The sequence below is a fragment of the Pinus tabuliformis genome, chromosome 7 (genome assembly GCF_031772625.1).
Source record: "Pinus tabuliformis cultivar Carrire ecotype Pingquan chromosome 7, CPIR1, whole genome shotgun sequence".
Lineage (NCBI taxonomy): Eukaryota > Viridiplantae > Streptophyta > Pinopsida > Pinales > Pinaceae > Pinus > Pinus tabuliformis.
This window is the reverse complement of record NC_142293.1, coordinates 2062125849-2062144777: the sequence shown is the minus strand read 5'-3', so window position 1 is coordinate 2062144777 and position 18929 is coordinate 2062125849. Positions and strand designations below refer to the sequence as shown.

At 38.0% G+C, this 18929-nt stretch overlaps 1 protein-coding gene across 2 annotated transcripts in view; it reads right to left on the bottom strand.

Moving 5' to 3' along the window:
• Positions 1 to 3880: 3880 nt before the first annotated feature.
• The window catches only part of LOC149256785 (uncharacterized), a 117627-nt gene continuing 102578 nt past the window's right edge, over positions 3881 to 18929 (bottom strand). The window contains exons 2-3 of one of the 2 annotated variants that reach the window (XM_089457505.1): positions 4087 to 4200; positions 3881 to 3975 (exon numbers count right to left, since the gene is read on the bottom strand). In XM_089457505.1, coding sequence (XP_089313631.1) covers positions 3884 to 3975; positions 4087 to 4200 — 206 coding nt within the window. In that variant the 3' untranslated portion in view covers positions 3881 to 3883. The remainder of the gene's footprint in view (positions 3976 to 4086; positions 4201 to 18929) is intronic. The other variant, XM_089457506.1, reaches the window with a different exon arrangement.

The window sequence follows — 18929 nt, the reverse complement described above, 5'->3', positions numbered from 1 at the left end:
ACTTGGTTCTTCTCAGTCACATGCCAAGCTTGATACTACATGATGGTCCCCGAACTGCCTTATGTTGTCTTCCTGAAGGCGGACTCTTGTCTCCATGGCATCCAAGTGTATGGTCATGGAACCTTTATCCAACTCATTTTGAAGCATGAGCATCATGTTGTATGCATTCAGTTCCAAGTCTTCTCTCATGGCCTCTCGTCTTCGCTACTCCACGTACTCATCGATCTTTAGCCGAACTTGGTTCTTGTGTTTAGCATTGGTGAGGGAACCTGCATCTATTCACTTTCTTCCTCAGTTGTTGGCTATTTCGACTCATCAACCTGTATTAGCGTTGTTTTCTCTATCATTGTGCCTTGCCTTTGTTCTTCTTCCTGCTTCTACTTCTCTCTTGTGCTTTCCTCTTTAGCTCCCATCCTTCCTTCGGTTCTTTCTCTTCTTGTTGTGATCTCAGTTCACTACCTACAAGCTTTGACTTCTCTCTTCCTCTGCTTTTTTTTTCTGTGACCTTTGATTCCTTTTGCTTCTACTACCTATAACTCATGAAAGAGTGAAGCATGTTCCACCCCACCATAGGCTCAATTGCACTACAAACTCTCTAACAGTTGGTCACCACATAGGGTAGAGTCATGAAGGCTATTCTCCTCCATCCCATTATCTCATTAGTTTATTTCTTTCTTCTATATTCATGCGCTCCAACAAGTGCTAGTATTTTCTTTTCTCTACACATCTAGTTAGTCTTCTAGTTAGTCTTCTTTGATTGTCTCCTTGATTCCTCATGCTTTTCTCTTTGAATGCCCGTCTCTCTAAATGTATCTTCCTAATTTCGCATTACTCAAGCATAACCCATGATTGCTCCTTAAATTTTTTATTTATGCTTCCTCCACACTTCTCTAGTTTTCTCATTCATGGTCAAATTCTTTGATACATTTCCTACCAAGGTTTCAGAAACTCCTATTTAGACCTTAAAAGTATTCTAATGGTATGTCACCCACACCTCTCAACAAAGATGGTACTATTGTCCCAGTCTTCTCATAACTACCAGTACTTATTACTACACCTTCAGATTTGATATTCTAGTGAAGGGAGTTTGACAATCTCAAATATCATGATCCTTTGGCACAACCAATAATTCATTGATGATATTAATTCTCCAAATTTCGTTTTTTTGGCTTCCCTTCCTCCTCATGCCATCTCATGGTTCGTAACAAGGTTTCACCTCTTCATCAAGCATAATTAAATTATAATTGCAATCAATCCAACACATTTTCCCATTTACATTTACACCCATAGAAGGATCAATAATATAATTATTCACAATTAAAATATTAGTGGGAGTTAAGTGTTGGGGATACAACATCTTCCAACCTCTCCAACAATAAAAAATCATGTAATCCATGGAGACTATTCCCAAGAGAGGATTACTCCAAATAAAAACTCAAATAACCTCTAAATAACCCCTTCAAGTGTGAACAACTTCCAAGTGAGGTAGGATGTTCAAGCTATTAACCTCCAAGGCAATAAAATGAATTAATTTAACCATTGAATGGTTAAATAAACCTCAACATGTGAGCACAAAGTTTAATGCTCAGCAAAACCATAACCAAACCTCCCAATTATCACCAACTAATTAAATCAACATGAACACATGTGCTAATGAGTTGCACAGGGAGGTGGGTGGTGTCTCCAGTAAGTGTTGTACCATGGAAATAAGTTAGATCTCCTATCAAAACCCATCTTGATAAGAACATAATGAAAAACTAGAAGTTGCACCTAGATTTAAAATTACAACACACCAAGAATGGACTATAACATGGTAAAAACTATTCAAACCATAGGAGGGAGTTTCTCCATCAAATATGTATGTAGTATCCCCCTACTCTAACTTCATCATCAAACACATTTGCGCCTAGGTGGTGCCACTCAATGTTAGAATATCAAGTCATGTCAACTATGGAAGTCCAACCAATTGAAAGTGCACTACAACAACACACATCATCTAACCACATCAAGGTCATAGGAGAAGGAGGTGGTAAAAATGATAACCCATCCAATCATAAAGTATATCCCACCACATCTAACATAAGAGGAACATGTAAAACACCCCTCCTAGTAACAAAAGTAATACATCATCATTATGGGCATGTCACTAGAAAACCCCACAAAACATTAAACATCTACTTGAAAATACCATCATCTAATTACTTGTGGGGATATAACCACCATATAAAAACAAGATGTAACTCAAAAGTCATAAACGTTTATACCAAAAAAAACATCATAAATTAGATAGCATGCTCCATAACTAACAAATATACAAACTAAGGGAGATCAACTAAGCAAACACACGAAAGGAACACTAAGTGAAGGGAGAGATCAACTAGGCAAGCACAAACAAAAAGAAGCCTTAGTGAAGGTAGAAGAATCTGAAGTTTATAGGTATGGCAACCAGGAAAAAAGGCTTCAACAATTGGACATAATCAAATAAAAATATTGTTGGAATGGTGGATATAGTCAAATTCAAACCATCTCAGAAAAAAAGGCTTCAACAATTGGACATAGTCAAAGAAAGATATTGTTGGAATGGTGGATATAGTCAAATTCAAACCATCTCACGTTCGATTCGGTTTAATTATTACGGTGGAACTTCTGAAAAGCGGTCGTAGAAAGCTGACACAAAAAGAGATTGATGTTTTTGCAGATTTTCTTCAAAGTGATACAGCGAAGAAATACAGTACTCATGTTAGGCAGTTGCTTCGCGACATTACAACAATGGCTGCTTCTCGCTAGAAATGATGATGCTACGCTGAGTCCAGGGGCAAGATTGTGTGAGGCTTTGTAAGCTTGAACGTTTTACAAAACAATTTTGAAATCATTTTTAATTTTCTTTACAGTATTTTTTAAAATTTACACATAATTCAACAATTTGATTAGCTAAATGCAACCCAAATCAATAAACTAATTTACAGAGATTTAATTCTCTTGATGAGATTTGCGCAAATTTAACTATCCAATGCATAAAAAATCAAGCTATTTATAAATGAAAATTTATATTATAAATTAAAGTCAAGCTGTTTATAAATGAAAATTTAAACACGAAATTATTTAATTCTAATAATAATATAAATTATTTATAAATGACTCTAATTCATAAGATGAAATAGACTTTTTATTTGATATTCATCTCAATTTCTAATTATTGAAAATATTTATGCTGAACGTTTCCTTAGATTCTATTTCACCCAGAAATTTACACTGGGGTCACCGTGTCATTGAGATGCAATGTTGTGATTGATCAACAATTACTGAGAAAATTGTGTAATCAAATTTTATAATTTGTATTGTCTGGATCTATGTATAATCACAAAATCGAGAAAATTGTGTAATCAATTTTTATAATTTGTATTTTGTCTGGATCTATGTATAATCACAAAATCGTGATGGTTCAAGCGCATAGTAGAAACACAATGTGCATTTGAATTTGAATTTGAATGCGTACCTCCAAGTTGGAGTCAATTGGACACAGTGCATAATAGAAGTTGAGGATACACCTGTACGTAAAAACCTCGTGTAATGCTTTATGTAAATATTTGTATGTGATATGAGTATGTTTTGTAAGGTAATGGTGGGATCGATCTAAAGTTTAGTTTTGTGTTTTGGGTCCACACTAAATATACTTATTTATTTGGAAGTTCGAGTGAGATGCATCAAGAGGTGCTGTTGCCAGATTGCCACCCAAAATCTAAAACAAGACTTGGAGGGATGTACAAAGTTACAAACAGTGCCAGGTTACACAAACTTATCATAGTAGGTACATATGTATCGAGAATCTTGTTCTTCAGATGTTACTTTCAAAAGAGGTTTCAAAATCCCCAAGTCCCCATAGCTATGCTCCTTCTCCAAGGGTCCGTTTGGAAGTACTAATGTATAGAACTGCCGACAAACATAACAAATTAAGAGAGCAACTGTCCAAAGAATCTGAGAAAATACCAGATGGGCTTTAAGAAACAACATATGGGGTATGAGAACTCAGAAAACGTCTATGAAGTTCATGAACCAACAAAAAGGTATAAAAAGATGGCATATTACCGTTATTTCCTCTAATAAAAGCATCGCCGTACTTGTTCTTTAGTTGGCCATTGACATATTCTTCTGTCTGCTCCATTGCTATATTCATATACCCATCTAAACAAGCCAGTATGCCTGCAGGCAGAAGAAAAGTTTTTCAGTTATCAAAGTAATAGCTTTGAAATCATTTAATAAAAAAGCGTAATAAAACTTAGTTGTCTTGAAAAACTAAGTTTTTCAAGGCATCTATTTCTAAATCAATGCTTATTCGACCCACATCTATCCCCGTTGAACATTCTAAGTCCTCTCAAACAAGTCAACGTTGGATAGGTTTTGAGTTCCACCTCACCATTGTTTTTGTCAATATGCCCGTCCTTAATCATTTTGTTTGGAAAACTATGGCTAACTGGCTATTTTCCACTACAACGGCATAAACTAAGCTACAAATTGATTGGTTGACAGACAACTGAACCTCCCCTAATATGCCCCAGTGGAAAGTGTACTGAGATAAAATACGCATGTGTCCAGACCATAACTGATACGTTCTCAAAAACATCGTATTGCACCGGCTGATGCAATTGATCATAAACAAAATAAATGGTCTGTGCCATAATGGTAGATAAATCAAGACAACGAGTCATTTCCAGGATTTTATTGATAAAAAATCCAGATATGTTGACTAAATTCTTCCCTTTTAAGTGTTATATTGTACCAATTGATACATTCTTTATTAAAATTAAACAAGATGTCAAGACAAAATAAAATCAGATCCACTTCTGACTGGTAGATAAATCATGATAAGCAGACTCATCTTCCCTAAGGATTATAAGGAAATCAGTCAGGAATTCTGTAAAACATAAATTCAATCATATTCAGTAAATTCTCACTTTTTCTACTAATGGGTGAGAGAACTAGTGGTTGGCACCCTAATCCTTAAATATACATTACTGAATTTACTAACTGATTAAGAATATTCCTAAGAGCTCATCAATAGTAAGAGACATCTCAGAAATTCTGCCCATATATGTTTCAAGTCGCATTAAAAGAACTTCACTTAGATGTATGGTTTTTAATGCCCCATTATAAGAACCAAACAATGTCAATGTCATCACATTCTAAACTCCAGCCTACAGTATATAACGGCCACCACCCTACATCCTTGTACAGGCAAGTTGGGCACTTTTCAGAGACTTCTTCCATATTTGCAACTAGAAGAATCATTCTCTTCTCACCTTATTGATATTGCTATTTTAAAAGTTTCAAACAGTCAAAAACTTCCTTGTTATCAGCACTTCCAAATTCCTCTTCATCAGTCTCATATGTAAAACCCAAGGTTAAAAACAAGGACCCTGCAAAATATGCAGTGTTACACAGAGACGTGTTCCCCAAGGGTACCGGACACGCTCCAAAGACGTGGATACTCCAAAGGGGGTTCCCCACATCCTCTTTTTGGGGGATGCAAGAAAATGCAAGAGGGAACATCCCCTTCATAAAAGGAGATCACATGCTACTTTTTGTTAGACACCTAATCCATAAGGGTTATGATGTGGAATAAGAAGCATCACAAGAAGTCTAAAAGATTTTGGAAGATGAATCCAACGCAGTCAGAACATTGTAATTAAATGTGTATCATATTAATGAAAAAGCATTCATGCCTATTCTTTCATCTGTGGTTTGCAGCCTAACACTTTTTACAAAAGTCTGCTGGTTTGAACACCCCTCACTTTTTTTTGTAATTACTAGTAATATTAATTTTCTTAAAGTAAAAAGATAGAAAATGAAGGATAGAGGAGAATATCAACTTCTAAAAGTTTTAACACTACCATTAATTGTTCCAAGATGTTTGAAAAAGTAGAATTTCATATTCCATTCCTAATTCAGCTGACTTCACAGTTTTCAGGATTTCAGGATTGCAGCATTTCCATTGAATTCTATCATGTAAGAAGGTATAGGATTGGCATTTAATCAAGAGCACCAAGCTCTTGATTTAGAGTCTCTCTTCAAACTCACACAATGTCCGAATGCACAAATGATTTAGAGTCTCCTCAATTCCCTTCTTTAATGAGTTTAGGACTGTCTTTTCATCTTCGCCTTCCCTCTTGTCTTTTCATCTTCACCTTCCCTTTTTTTCTCTTTATTAATTTTGTTTTCTTTTTATTGAATTCTCTTTTATAAAGTCAATTTATAATACTCCACTCTATTAAGTTAAAGTGACATCCAACTTGCCTAGGAAATTTCATCCTTTCTCCTTCTTTAATAAAGTCTCCTTAGGCAAATTTAAGTCCCCTTATTAATTATTTCACCGCTTTAGCCTATGGGAACCACTTTAGGCTAGCGGACTCCATCATAAGCTTCCTATGGGGATAGGGACATTACAGGTGCCATGTGGTAACAAACAGTTTTATCCAAAATGAAGTGTGTTGATTGACATCTCTAGAAGATCAAGGTAGAGGCAAAGGCTAAACAGGGAGGCAATGGGTGATGCTAATGATGAGGACCCAATATAAGAAATGAAATTGATGATATGTAGTCATGCATTGTAGCACAAAGTTCTATTCAATTACAGAGGCCATTTTGAACCTCAATGCCTATGTATTTCATTTCAGATATTTATCATGATTCGCACTTAGTTCTATTTTGCTATATTAGTACTTATATGCTATACACAAGAGCAAACTCGCATATTCAGTGCCTAATGGTTTGGATATACATTGAATCTAATAACTTTGGTTACATGTAATGATGAATGATATTGCCACATTGTTATGTATAAGATTTCAATGAATTATGTTTTAGTTTTCATATATTCAATTTATATTTCTTTATATTTCAGGAAGGGTCCCCTATGTCAAAAACACCAATGTGTTGGAAATAGTACCAAGGAGAGGTATTACTAGGCATTTATCCCTTTTAACCTAGTAGACACATTAATAACTTTTATCTTGGTGGCATTTATGAGTTAAATTAATGTCATGGGTGGAAAAAGTACTTGAAAGTATTGTACCATGTATTTTTTCTAATATTAAAGTGACCTTGTACTTTATAAAGTGACTTTATGTGTGAAGTACATAATGTACTTTTCTAGTGAAGTACATAATGTATTTTCTAATATTAACTTGAGGTGAAAAATCGCTTTATGAAAAAAGTAAAAAAAGGTACACAACTTGAAATAGGTACTAGGAGACATTTAAGTAATGGGGCCAATGTGTGACGGGGGGTCAATTGAGAGAGTTAATCTCAACATCACCTTGAAATTTGGAGATTAAATCTCATACATTGAATCTTAGGTTTACAGATTCAATATTTTCTAAGAGACAAAAGCAGAAAAGGGAGGCTCATTCTTCACTTCACAATTGAGAGAGCATGAGGAGAAGAGGAGAAGAAAAACTTCAAGAAGAATTTGCAGCAAGAGGAAGGCTCGAATTCCAAGGAGGGGAGAGGTGCTAGGGCACAAATTTCGACGGGAAGGAGGCAGCACAAAAATCAAGGAAGAGCAACTCGGATTTCTAGGGGAGAGAGAAAGAGAGGCATGAAATCGAGGAACACAACATCCAAATTATAGCACAAATTTCGAGGTACCTGAGCATGAAATTCAAGGGAGGTTGATATGCTATCCTAGCCCAAAATTAGAGGAAGAATTTTCAGGATTGCTGCTACAGGCAGCGTGATTTTCGAGGAGCGTTCCAGCGGTTGCCTGACATGAATTTTGAGGTGCTGCAATCACCCATCAGTGCAGAATTCGAGACAGAATTGGCACAGAAATCGAGGCAGAATTTTGGGCACAGAAATCGAGGAGCTGAGCTGTGATCAAGAGCAGAAAATTTCTGGGCAAAAATTTTGTGAAAATCTGAAAAATATCAGTGGGCACAAATTTCCAGATTTGCATTTAATGCTTCAGCTGCTAAGGGAGATAAGTACTGTGATTATTTTATGTACTTAGACTAATTTTCTCAAGCAATAAAATCTTTCTTTGAAAACCAGTTTCCCCAAGAGGCTGTGGGGTTTTTCCGGGATCACCTTGACCAAAAACTAGTGTCCCAAGCAATAGAATCCTCCTTTGAAAACCGGTTTCCCCAAGAGGCTTTGGAGTTTTTCCAGGGTCACCTTGACCAAAAACTAGTGTCTCACGTGTAAATGCTTGCAAATATAATATGTTAATTTTCAACTGATAGGAAAGTGAAAAATTGTAGAAGTGCTCTTTGAATGTTTACAATAAATACATACTGAAATTTATATCAGCATGACAAAACATGTGGGTTGGGCCTAAACAACACATGCAAACTTGTAAACTGGGTTAAGGGTGCAGATCATAATTTTTCTAGATGGTATCAGAGCAAAATTGAGCCATCTTGAAACTTAAATCTTCATTTTCAGTGAGCTGATAAAGAGGGCAGCAAGTTACTAAAGTCTTCAAACAGTGAACCATACCTTTGAAACTTTGTTAGTGTGACATCTTTCTCCACTAGAGTCTCACAAGTGAAGGATGAGTTAGTTGTCGTTAGCGAGGTTGTTCCAAAGGAGCAATTTGTTGGGTCCCTATAATACTAGTGATTACCCCATTACTATTGTAGTTGCATCCCTTATTAATATTGTTGTGCCCCTATTATCCCCATATTGTTATTACTGTGCCCCATAGAATCCCTTTATTGTTATTTTTGTGGCTTTATATTATTATTGTTAGGTCGACTGGGTTATATTGTGACTCCTTAGACTCCTATATATAGAAAAGAGGTTTTGTCATTTGAATCATCCAAGAATTGTCCATTTATGTAATGTAAAGGAGGTTGCCCCCTCGAAGAGGCTGAATTCTAAGGTGTTGATCTATCTTTTCTATCTTTTCTTGAGCTGGTTTCATAACATTTGGTATCAGAGCTTTGGATTCTAGGGTTTCGCTGCTCCAAATAGGTCATCGTGGCATTTTCACTATAACTTTTTTTCTGCGACGTTTCAAAAGCTAAAAAAAAACCCATTTGGGAAGACGTCGTGCTGAACGTCGGGTCGGAATTTCAGAGCTTTTCGTGCTATATTTGCGGAGATATGATCTGAGGAAGTTGGTATTTTTGTAGACTCCTGAATTACATTCCAAACAGGTGACCTGGGAAAAATCGTCATAACTTTCTCTCTGAGCATCGGATTGAAATTTTGTAAGAAGTTACAGAAAGAGGACGGACTGTAGTTTCTTGTAGATATTTTTTAGAGCCAAAGGTCGAAACAGTGACTCGTGGCACGTCGTACAAGTTCGCTCTACTGAACTAGTCTATAATCAAGTCATTGTGGGAGATTTCGCATAACTCTTCCTTGGAGAATCCAATTTGGGTAAGACTGGTGGCATTGGAAAGAGGACTCAGAGGGATACTGTAGGTCGCAATTTCAGAACTGGATGATCAGAAAGTACAGTGATACATCAGAGGCAATATCAAGCTCCTACAAAGTGAAAAAAGGTGTGTAGATTTTTAAAAATTTTTGCTTTAGCTTGGTTTGAAAATTTATTTTGAAGGAATTCAAAGGGCATAGTAGAGAATTATTATCGGTAACTGATGCCCCGAGGAAAGAAAATGCAAACACCTAGTAAGCAACCTGAAAGCTCTAGCATGACTCATGAAGAAGAGGAAGAAATGCTACATGATATATCAAAATTACAAGAACAAGTGCAACAAATGTCACTCTCACAAAAGCTAACAAAAGCTAAGATAAATGGGGTGGAAGCTAAGATGAATGGCATGGAAGCTAAGATGGACAACTTCAAGATAGATTTGAACACAAATTTGAAGACAGGCATGGCAGATTTGAAGACAAATTTGACAAACTTTCTACAAGAAATACTTACTAATGGTGAAAAGGTAGTAAAGGAAACTCATGATGCAAACAAAAGAAATGTTAATCATGATTTCTTAGACTCTAATGTGGGATCGAAGACCCACCATATTCCAAAAATCGATATGAGGAAGTTTGATGGCAAGGATCCCGCAACATGGATATTACAAATGGAGCAATTTTCGATCTCAATAATGTGCAAAACACACAAAAGGTACGTATTGCAACTTTATATTTGGAACCAAATCAGTTTGTATGGTATCAATGGCTTTGCTCTCGTAAACAAATTATCACTTGGGCAATTTTTACGGAAGAATTGATAGCACATTATGAGGATACAAAAAGCAACACTTTTTTTAGCCAATTGATAAGTCTCAAACAAAAGGGTTCAATAATGGAGCACATTGAGGAGTTCCAAAAATTGAACATAAGGGTAAAAAATATTCCAGAGGAGCATAGGATTGATGTGTTCATAGGGACTTTAAAGGATAATATCCAACATGATGTTCGCCTTTGGGAACCTGATTCATTAGAGAAGGCATTCAGGTTAGCAAGAAAAATGGAAAGCAAAATTATGGCAACTAGGAAGCATACCACTCACAACTATAAAGATGGAAGTGTTGTTGCCCCTAGTCTTCCACAACCTATAAGGTTGACACCACAACAATTGGAAGAAAAAAGAGCAAAAGGGCTTTGTTACAGTTGTGATAGCAAATACACTAAAGGTCATAAGTGTGCTGAGAAGAAATTATTCTACATAGATTGTGAAGAGGAAGAAGAAAAGGAGCAAGAAAGGTCAAAAGAAGAGGATATACTCCAGGAACAAAGCCTAGATAAAGAAGAAATGAATCCGACCATATCTTGTAATGCATTGGAGGGAATTACCACTCCTCAAACCATCAAGATAGAAGGACAAATCAAGAAGAAAAAGGTAATAGTGTTGATTGATTCAGGAAGTACCCACAATTTTATTCATTGTAAGGTAGCAAAAGAATTGAATTGCTTCTTATATCCAGCACCAGAGTGTCAAGTGATGGTTGCAAATGGAGGAACAATAAATTGCTCTGGAAAGTGCCATAATATCAAGCTATCGATGGGAGAATATGTATTGACTAGCCCAATGCTTTCCATTCCAATGGGAGGTGTTGATGTTGTACTAGGAGTCCAATGGCTACAATCCTTGGGTACAATAGCTTTTAATTTTCAAGAACTTTTCATGAAATTTTCCATGGAAGGAAAGGAAGTTGAATTAAGGGGTATTGCAGGGAAACCGAGAAAGATAATTAGCTCTAATGGTATGACAAAGCTTCTAAAAAAGGAACAAAGGGGTGTAATTGCACAATTATGTTCGCTAGATGTTTCCACATTGCAATCATCTATTTCTCCAGATCTCCAAAAAGTCTTGGACAATCATTCCAAGGTATTTGAGACTCCCAAAGGTCTCCCACCTATTCGTGATCATGATCATGCTATTCATTTGATTCCAGGAAGTGTTCCTCCAAACATCAGGCCGTACAGATATCCCTATGCCAAAAAGAGTGAAATTGAACGTATGGTTGCAGAAATGCTAGAGGCTGGTATAATTCAACCGAGTCAAAGTTCTTTCTCTGCTCCAGTAGTATTGGTGCACAAGAAGGATGGATCATGGCGCATGTGTCCGGATTATAGGGAGCTCAACAAGCTCACTATTAAAGATAAGTTTCCCATTCCTGTCATTGATGAATTACTGGATGAATTGCATGGATCAATTTACTTCACCAAGTTGGATCTTCGTTCAGGATATCATCAAATCAGAATGAAGACTGAAGACATTCCGAAAACAGCATTTAGAACTCATGAGGGTCATTATGAATTTTTGGTCATGCCTTTTGGCCTTACCAATGCACCTTCAACATTTCAAAGTTTGATGAATTCCATTTTCAAACCATTCCTTAGAAAATTTGTGTTAGTATTTTTTGATGATATACTAATCTACAGCAAGTCTTGGAAGGATCATGTTGAGAGGGTGCTACAACTATTGGAGGAGAAACAATTATATGCAAAAAGATCCAAATGTTTCTTTGGAGTACAAGAGGTGGAATATCTGGGTCATATTGTATCTCATGAAGGAGTTAAGGTAGACCCTAGCAAAATTAAAGCCATTAAGGAATGGAAAATCCCCACATCCATAAAGCATCTGCGAGGATTTCTCGGGTTGACAGGGTATTATCGCAAGTTTGTTAAGAATTATGGGAGAATAGCAGCACCTCTAACAACATTATTGAAGAAAGATGCATTTTCATGGACTCCAGAAGCAACAAAGGCCTTCGAACATCTTAAAGAGGCAATGTGCCAAGCACCGGTCTTAGCTACACCAGACTTCACAAAAACCTTTATTGTGGAATGTGATGCTTCAGGAAATGGAATTGGTGTTGTTTTAATGCAAGATGAAAGACCCATTGCTTTTGAAAGTCGTCCAATCAAGGGAAAGTTTTTACACAAAGCTATTTATGAGAAGGAAATGTTGGCAATACTCCATGCACTTAAGAAATGGCGACCCTACCTAATGGGAAGACACTTCAAGGTAAAAACGGATCATGATAGCCTTAAATACTTTTTAGAACAAAGATTATCCTCTGAAGAGCAACAAAAGTGGGTCACAAAGATGTTGGGTTATGACTTTGAAATCATCTACAAAAAAGGGAAGCAAAATGTGGTGGCAGATGCACTCTCAAGAAAGGATGAGGATGTGGAAGCATTGTTGTGCGCCATTTCTATTATCCAACCAGATTGGATAAATGAAGCAAGGGAGGAATGGAAGAATGACGAAGAAGTGTGGGCACTTATTCAAAAGTTACAACAAGATTCCAGTACGTCTGATACATTTAGCTGACAAAATGATTCTTTATGGTACAAAGATCGCTTATACCTCTGTAAGAATTCCCAACTAAAACAAAAGATTCTTATGGAATTGCACACTTCTCCCTTAGGAGGGCACTCAGGATTTTTAAAAACTTACCACAGGGTTAAGAAGGAATTTTTTTGGGATGGCCTTAAATCGGATATTCAAAAGTTTGTGGCGGAATGTTTGGTTTGCCAACAAAATAAAGTTGAAACAATTAAGACACCGGGTCTATTACAACCTTTATCCATTCCAAGCCAACGTTGGGAGGAGGTTTCAATGGATTTTATCACAGGTTTACCCAAGTCTGAGGGAAAGAGTGTCATCATGGTGGTAGTTGACAGACTTACCAAGTATGCACACTTTTGTGCATTATCACATCCATTTAAAGCCAGTACAGTTTCTACTGCATTTATGGAAACAATTCAAAAGCTACATGGAAACCCAAAGATTATTGTAAGTGACAGAGATCCCATTTTCACTGGAAATTTTTGGACAGAATTATTTTCTTGTCTTGGTACTCAGTTAGCTCATAGCTCATCTTATCATCCTCAATCTGATGGGAAAACTGAGATAGTAAACAAATGTTTGGAAGGATATCTTCGTTGCTTTGTATCTGATAAACAGACACAATGGGTCAAATGGTTGCCTCTGGCTGAATGGTGGTATAACACTTCCTTCCATACAGCAACAAAAATGACCCCATTTATGGCACTTTATGGATATCAACCACCATCCATCACATCATATTTAAGAGAAAATTCTAAGGTTCAAGCAGTGGAACATCAACAACAAGTCCTCCAACTCTTAAAGGATAACCTCGTGTTGGCACAGAATAGAATGAAACAACAAGCAGATCAACATCGCAGCGAAAGAAGTTTTGATGTAGGTGATTGGGTATTCCTACGGCTACAACCATATAAGCAAATGTCCCTCAAGCAAGCTAAGAAGGATAATAAATTATCACCAAAGTATTATGGTCCATACAAGGTGTTGCAAAAGATTGGTACTATGGCATACAAATTGGAGCTTCCTGCAGCTTCTCGATTGCACCCAGTTTTCCATGTTTCATGTTTAAAGAAGGTTATAGGCGACAAGCTCCCAGTTCAAACAATATTGCCAGAACTTGACGAGGAAGGAAAAATTATATTGGAACCGAAAGCAGTCACAGAAACAAGAACTCGACAGCTACGAAATCGATCAATTTCGGAGTATCTTATCAAGTGGAAGAACTTATCCGCTGAAGATTCCACATGGGAGGATGAGAATTTTATACAGAAGCATCCAGAACTACTCAAGCGTTGAGGACAACACTTTTTTGAAGGAGAGGGGCATGTTGGGTCCCTATAATACTAGTGATTACCCCATTACTATTGTAGTTGCATCCCTTATTAATATTGTTGTGCCCCTATTATCCACATATTGTTATTACTGTGCCCCATAGAATCCCTCTATTGTTATTTTTGTGGCTTTATATTATTATTGTTAGGTCGGCTGGGTTATATTGTGACTCCTTAGACTCCTATATATAGAAAGGAGGTTTTGTCATTTGAATCATCCAAGAATTGTTCATTTATGTAATGTAAAAGAGGTTGCCCCCTCGAAGAGGTTGAATTCTAAGGCGTTGATCTATCTTTTCTATCTTTTCTTGAGCTGGTTTCATAACAAAATTGTTCATGATTGCCTAAGATGGATTCACCGAGAAGTGGGATGGCATTATCCATGAGTTGGTGGCCAGAGAGCACTTTCATGGTTGGAGGAGGATGTGGGACGATTTCATCCAAGAGGAGATCGGGAGGAGTGTGAGAAGTGGTAGCAAAAGTAGTGGGGGAGGTGAAGAGGAGAATGTTTCTCTTGCACCAAAGGGCAAGAAGATCAAGGGATCCTCTAGTGGAGAAAAGTAGGATAAGGGAAGCAAAAGGCTAAGGAGAAGGACATGAGCAAAGTGAAATGCTTTGCTTGTGGGAAGATGGGTCACTATGTTGTTCTGTGTCCCAACAAAAAGGGTAAGAAGAAACAGGGAGTTGTTGTTTTAGCAGATGTGGATGATTTTGCGGCTATGTTTGATTCAGAGTGTGCTTTGGTGGTGAGTTTAGCCACTCATGTCACATTTTCCTGTGCATAGTTCATAGGCAATGGAGCATCCTGCCATATGACCGAAGTTAGAGAGCACTTCACGAGCCTTTTAGAGAATGATATTGACTTGGAAGTTGTGCTTGGCGACAACACCAAAGCCACAACAGCAAGTATGGGGACAATTTCATTTCAAAGGGAGTCATCACATCCTCTGAAGGTGAAATATGTTCTTTATGTTCTAGGGTTGAAGAAGAGTTTGATATCAATCTCTTGCTTGGAGGACGAGGAGTATGAAGTACTGTTCCAAAAGGGACAAGTGTTGATATATCCTAGAGGATCTAGTATTGAGTCCGCTCGTGTGATTGGAGCTCGTAATGGGAGACTATACAGAGTTATATTTCAGCCTCTTAGAGTTGTGGTAGCGCACACCAGTAGTAGTGATTTATGTGAGTTGTGGCAGAGGAGTATGGCCCACTTGCACCATGGAGCTTTCAAGATGTTGAGGAAGATGGTTACAGGGTTGTCTGACTTCAACACAGAGCATCATGATGTGTGCAGGGGTTGGGCTTTGGGAAAGTACACCAAGACACCTTTCCAGAGCAGTGACAGCAAAGTTGTAGGTATCCTTGATTTGATTCATTCTTATGTATGTGGTCCTATGTCCCATGTTTCATTGAGTGGATATGAGTATGTGACATTCATTGATGACCAATACAAGAGGACCTGACTTTATTTCTTGAAGACTAAGGATGAGGTCTTCTGGCGATTCCAAGAGTTTAAGGCTCTTGTGGAGAACCAAACATGGAGGCAAATCAGGGTGTTGAGATCAGAAAATGGGGGTGAGTACACTTTTGCGGAGATGAGGGATTTTTGTGTTAGTGTTGGCATCAAGAGGGAGCCCATTGTGCCTTACAACCCTCGGCAAAATGGGGTGGCAGAGAGGAAGAACGGGACCATTGTGGGTGCAGCTAGAGCTATGTTACATGATTAGCGTTTACCTTTCTTCTTGTGGGTCGAGGCATGTAACATTGTTGTTTATTTGCAGAACAGGAGCCCACACGGAGTCTTGGGGAGAAAGACTCATGAGAAGGTGTATACCGGCAAGAAGTCTGAAGTTGGACACATCAAGATATTTGGGTGCCTTACATATTCACACATCCCCGAGGAGAAGAGGACGAAGTTGGAACCCACTACAAAGAGGGGTATCCTAGTGGGCTGCAGTGAGACCAACAGAGCCTATTGTATATATCTTCATGCATAGAGGAAGATAGTCCTAAGGAGGGATGTGACATTTGAGGAGATGAGGGATTTTAGGAGGTCTAGGGAGGTTGATCAGGTAGAGCAACAGACGCCTTAGTGAGGGGCCACACCACAGGTTTCAGGGGCATTAGGTGGTACATCAAGATCAATAGGTTCACCTTCTTCAGGGGTGACAAGTTCACAGGGCACAATTTCGCCTGGTATCAACTCCCCTGGTGCGGGTTCATCAAGCACAGTATCTCAAAGTTCAGGATCTCCTTTGGTTATTTCAGAACCTTCCTCGCTAGGAGGAGAGACGCCAGTTGAGGATTTTCCCGTACCACCACAGGAGACTACTGTAGGGAAGAGGAAGCCAAAATAGCTTCGGGAGATCTTGAAGGAGGCTTATGAGGCAGTGGGGAGACCCAAGTGGTCAATGAGGGAGAGTAGATCGCCAGAGAGGTTGGGTAGCTTTGTGGTAGAGGTTGTGGAGAGTCAAGACAGAGGCAACTAGTTTTGAGGAGGCTGCTAGACAACAGATCTGGAGAGATACCATGGTGGAGGAGTATGCCTCTATCATGAAGAATGATGTCTGGGAGGTAGTGCCACGTCTTGATGGGAAGTCAGTTGTGACTTCCAAGTGGCTCTAAAAGGTCAAACATGTTACGGATGGCAGCGTTGAAAAGTTCAAAATCTCAGTTTGTGGCGTGAGGGTTCTCACAAGTAGAGAGAGTTGACTATGAGGAGACATTTCCATCGAAAGCTCGTTATACTTCCATTAGAGCAGTGATATCTATAGCAGTTGAGATGGGATGGAAGATTCACCAGATGGATGTGAAGACCACCTTTCTCAATGGTGTTATACAAGAGGAGGTGTACATTGAATAGGCTGAGGGCTTTGAGTTGAATGGGAGGGAGTCTCATGTTTGTAGGTTGAAGAAAGCTTAGTATTGACTGAAGCAAGCATTGAGAGCATGTTACAAGAGGATAGATGACTACTTGCAGCAGATGGGTTTCCAGAAGAGTGATGCAGATCCAAACCTATACTTTATTCTAGTAGGTGACAATCCACTCATTCTGGTACTATATGTGGATGACTTGTTTATTACAGGGGAGGACAATCTCATCCAGCACTATAGTTACCAAACTCGAACTTAAATTCGAATTCGACTAGATAGAGAAAATATATAAATTCGAATTCAAATTTGATTAGATAGAGAAAATATTTGACCTTATATTTGATTTTATATATTTTTTCCCATACCATTATATATATTTTTTAATTTATATAAACAATAATTATATTTCAAACTTTAATGAAAATTTATGAAAAAGTTACCATCATCTTTTTCAGAGGCCCGTGAATATCAGAAATGACCTATGAATATCGGAAGTGACAGCGCACTCCAGCCGAAGTGGCCGAAAGCTTTGAGCCCAATGTATGGATTTCGAATCGAACGAATTATTCACGGCGCCGAACCGAATCAACGAATTTACGAAAAAAAATTTCCCGATACAGCCAAACTTTCAACGAATTTATGAATTTTTTTTCCTGGTACAGCCGAACTTGGTAACTATATCCGGCACTACAAGAGAGATCTTGCTTCAGAGTTTGACATGACTGATATGGGGATGATGCATTACTTCTTGTGGTTGGAGGTTTGGCAGGAGGACGGGCACATCTTTGTGGGCCAGGGCAGGTATGCAAGATATACCTTGAGGAGATTCTGGATGGATGGTTGCAGGGCTATGGCTACTACTATGATCACCAACTAGAAGAAGCTTCATGATGTTGATTTTGAGTTGGTGGATCCCACTTTGTATCGTCAGCTAATTGGTTCATTGATGTATCTGGTCAACACTAGACCGAATATTTGTTTTGCAATCAACACATTGAGTCAGTTTATGATGGAGCCCAGGAGAGTAAACTGGGTGGTTGCAAAACATATGTTGAGGTACTTACAAGGCTAAGTGGACTATATGGTTTGGACTATGCCAGATGTGATGGAGTCAGATTGATTAGTTTCACAGACTCAGATTGGGCTGGCAGTGTCGGTGACCAAAAGAGCAATTATGGATGTTGTTTCTCATTGGGCTCGGCAGTTGTGTCATGGTATAGAAGGAAACAGAAGTCAGTGGCATTGAGCAGAGCACGAGAAGAGTATATGCCAGCTAGTCAGGCAAGGTATGAGGCATTATGGCTTCGCAAGATGTTTCATGGATTATTTGGTCAGAGATGCTAAGACCAACTACAATTTACTGTGACAATCAAAGTTGTATTAAACTCTTTGAGAATCCAATATTTCACGATCAGTGAAAGCAAATAGAGATCATATACCACTTCATCAGAGACTAGGTTCAGAGAAGAGCAGTGAAGCTTGAGTATATATCCACTGATGAGTAGGCAGCAAACATTCTCACCAAATCTTTGCCAAGAGGTAAGCATGTTTTCTTCAGAGACAAGACGAGAGTCATCAGCAACACCTTTCTCAGTAAGGAGGAGTGTTGGAAATAGCACCAAGGAGAGGTGTTACTAGTAGGCATTTATCCCTTTTAGCCTAGTAGACACATAACATTTTTCTTAATGATCTTTATGAGTTAAATTAATGTCATGGGTGGAAAAGGTACTTAAAAGTATTGTACCATGTACTTTTTCTAATATTGAAGTCACTTGTCCTTTATAAAATGACTTTATGTGTAAAGTACATAGTGTACTTTTGTAATATTAAAGTGAGGTGAAAAATCACTTTATGAGAAATATAGAAAAAGGTACACAACTTGAAATAGGTACTAGGAGGCTTTTAAGTAATGGGGCCAATGTGTGAGGGGGGTCAATTGAGAGAGTTAATCTCAA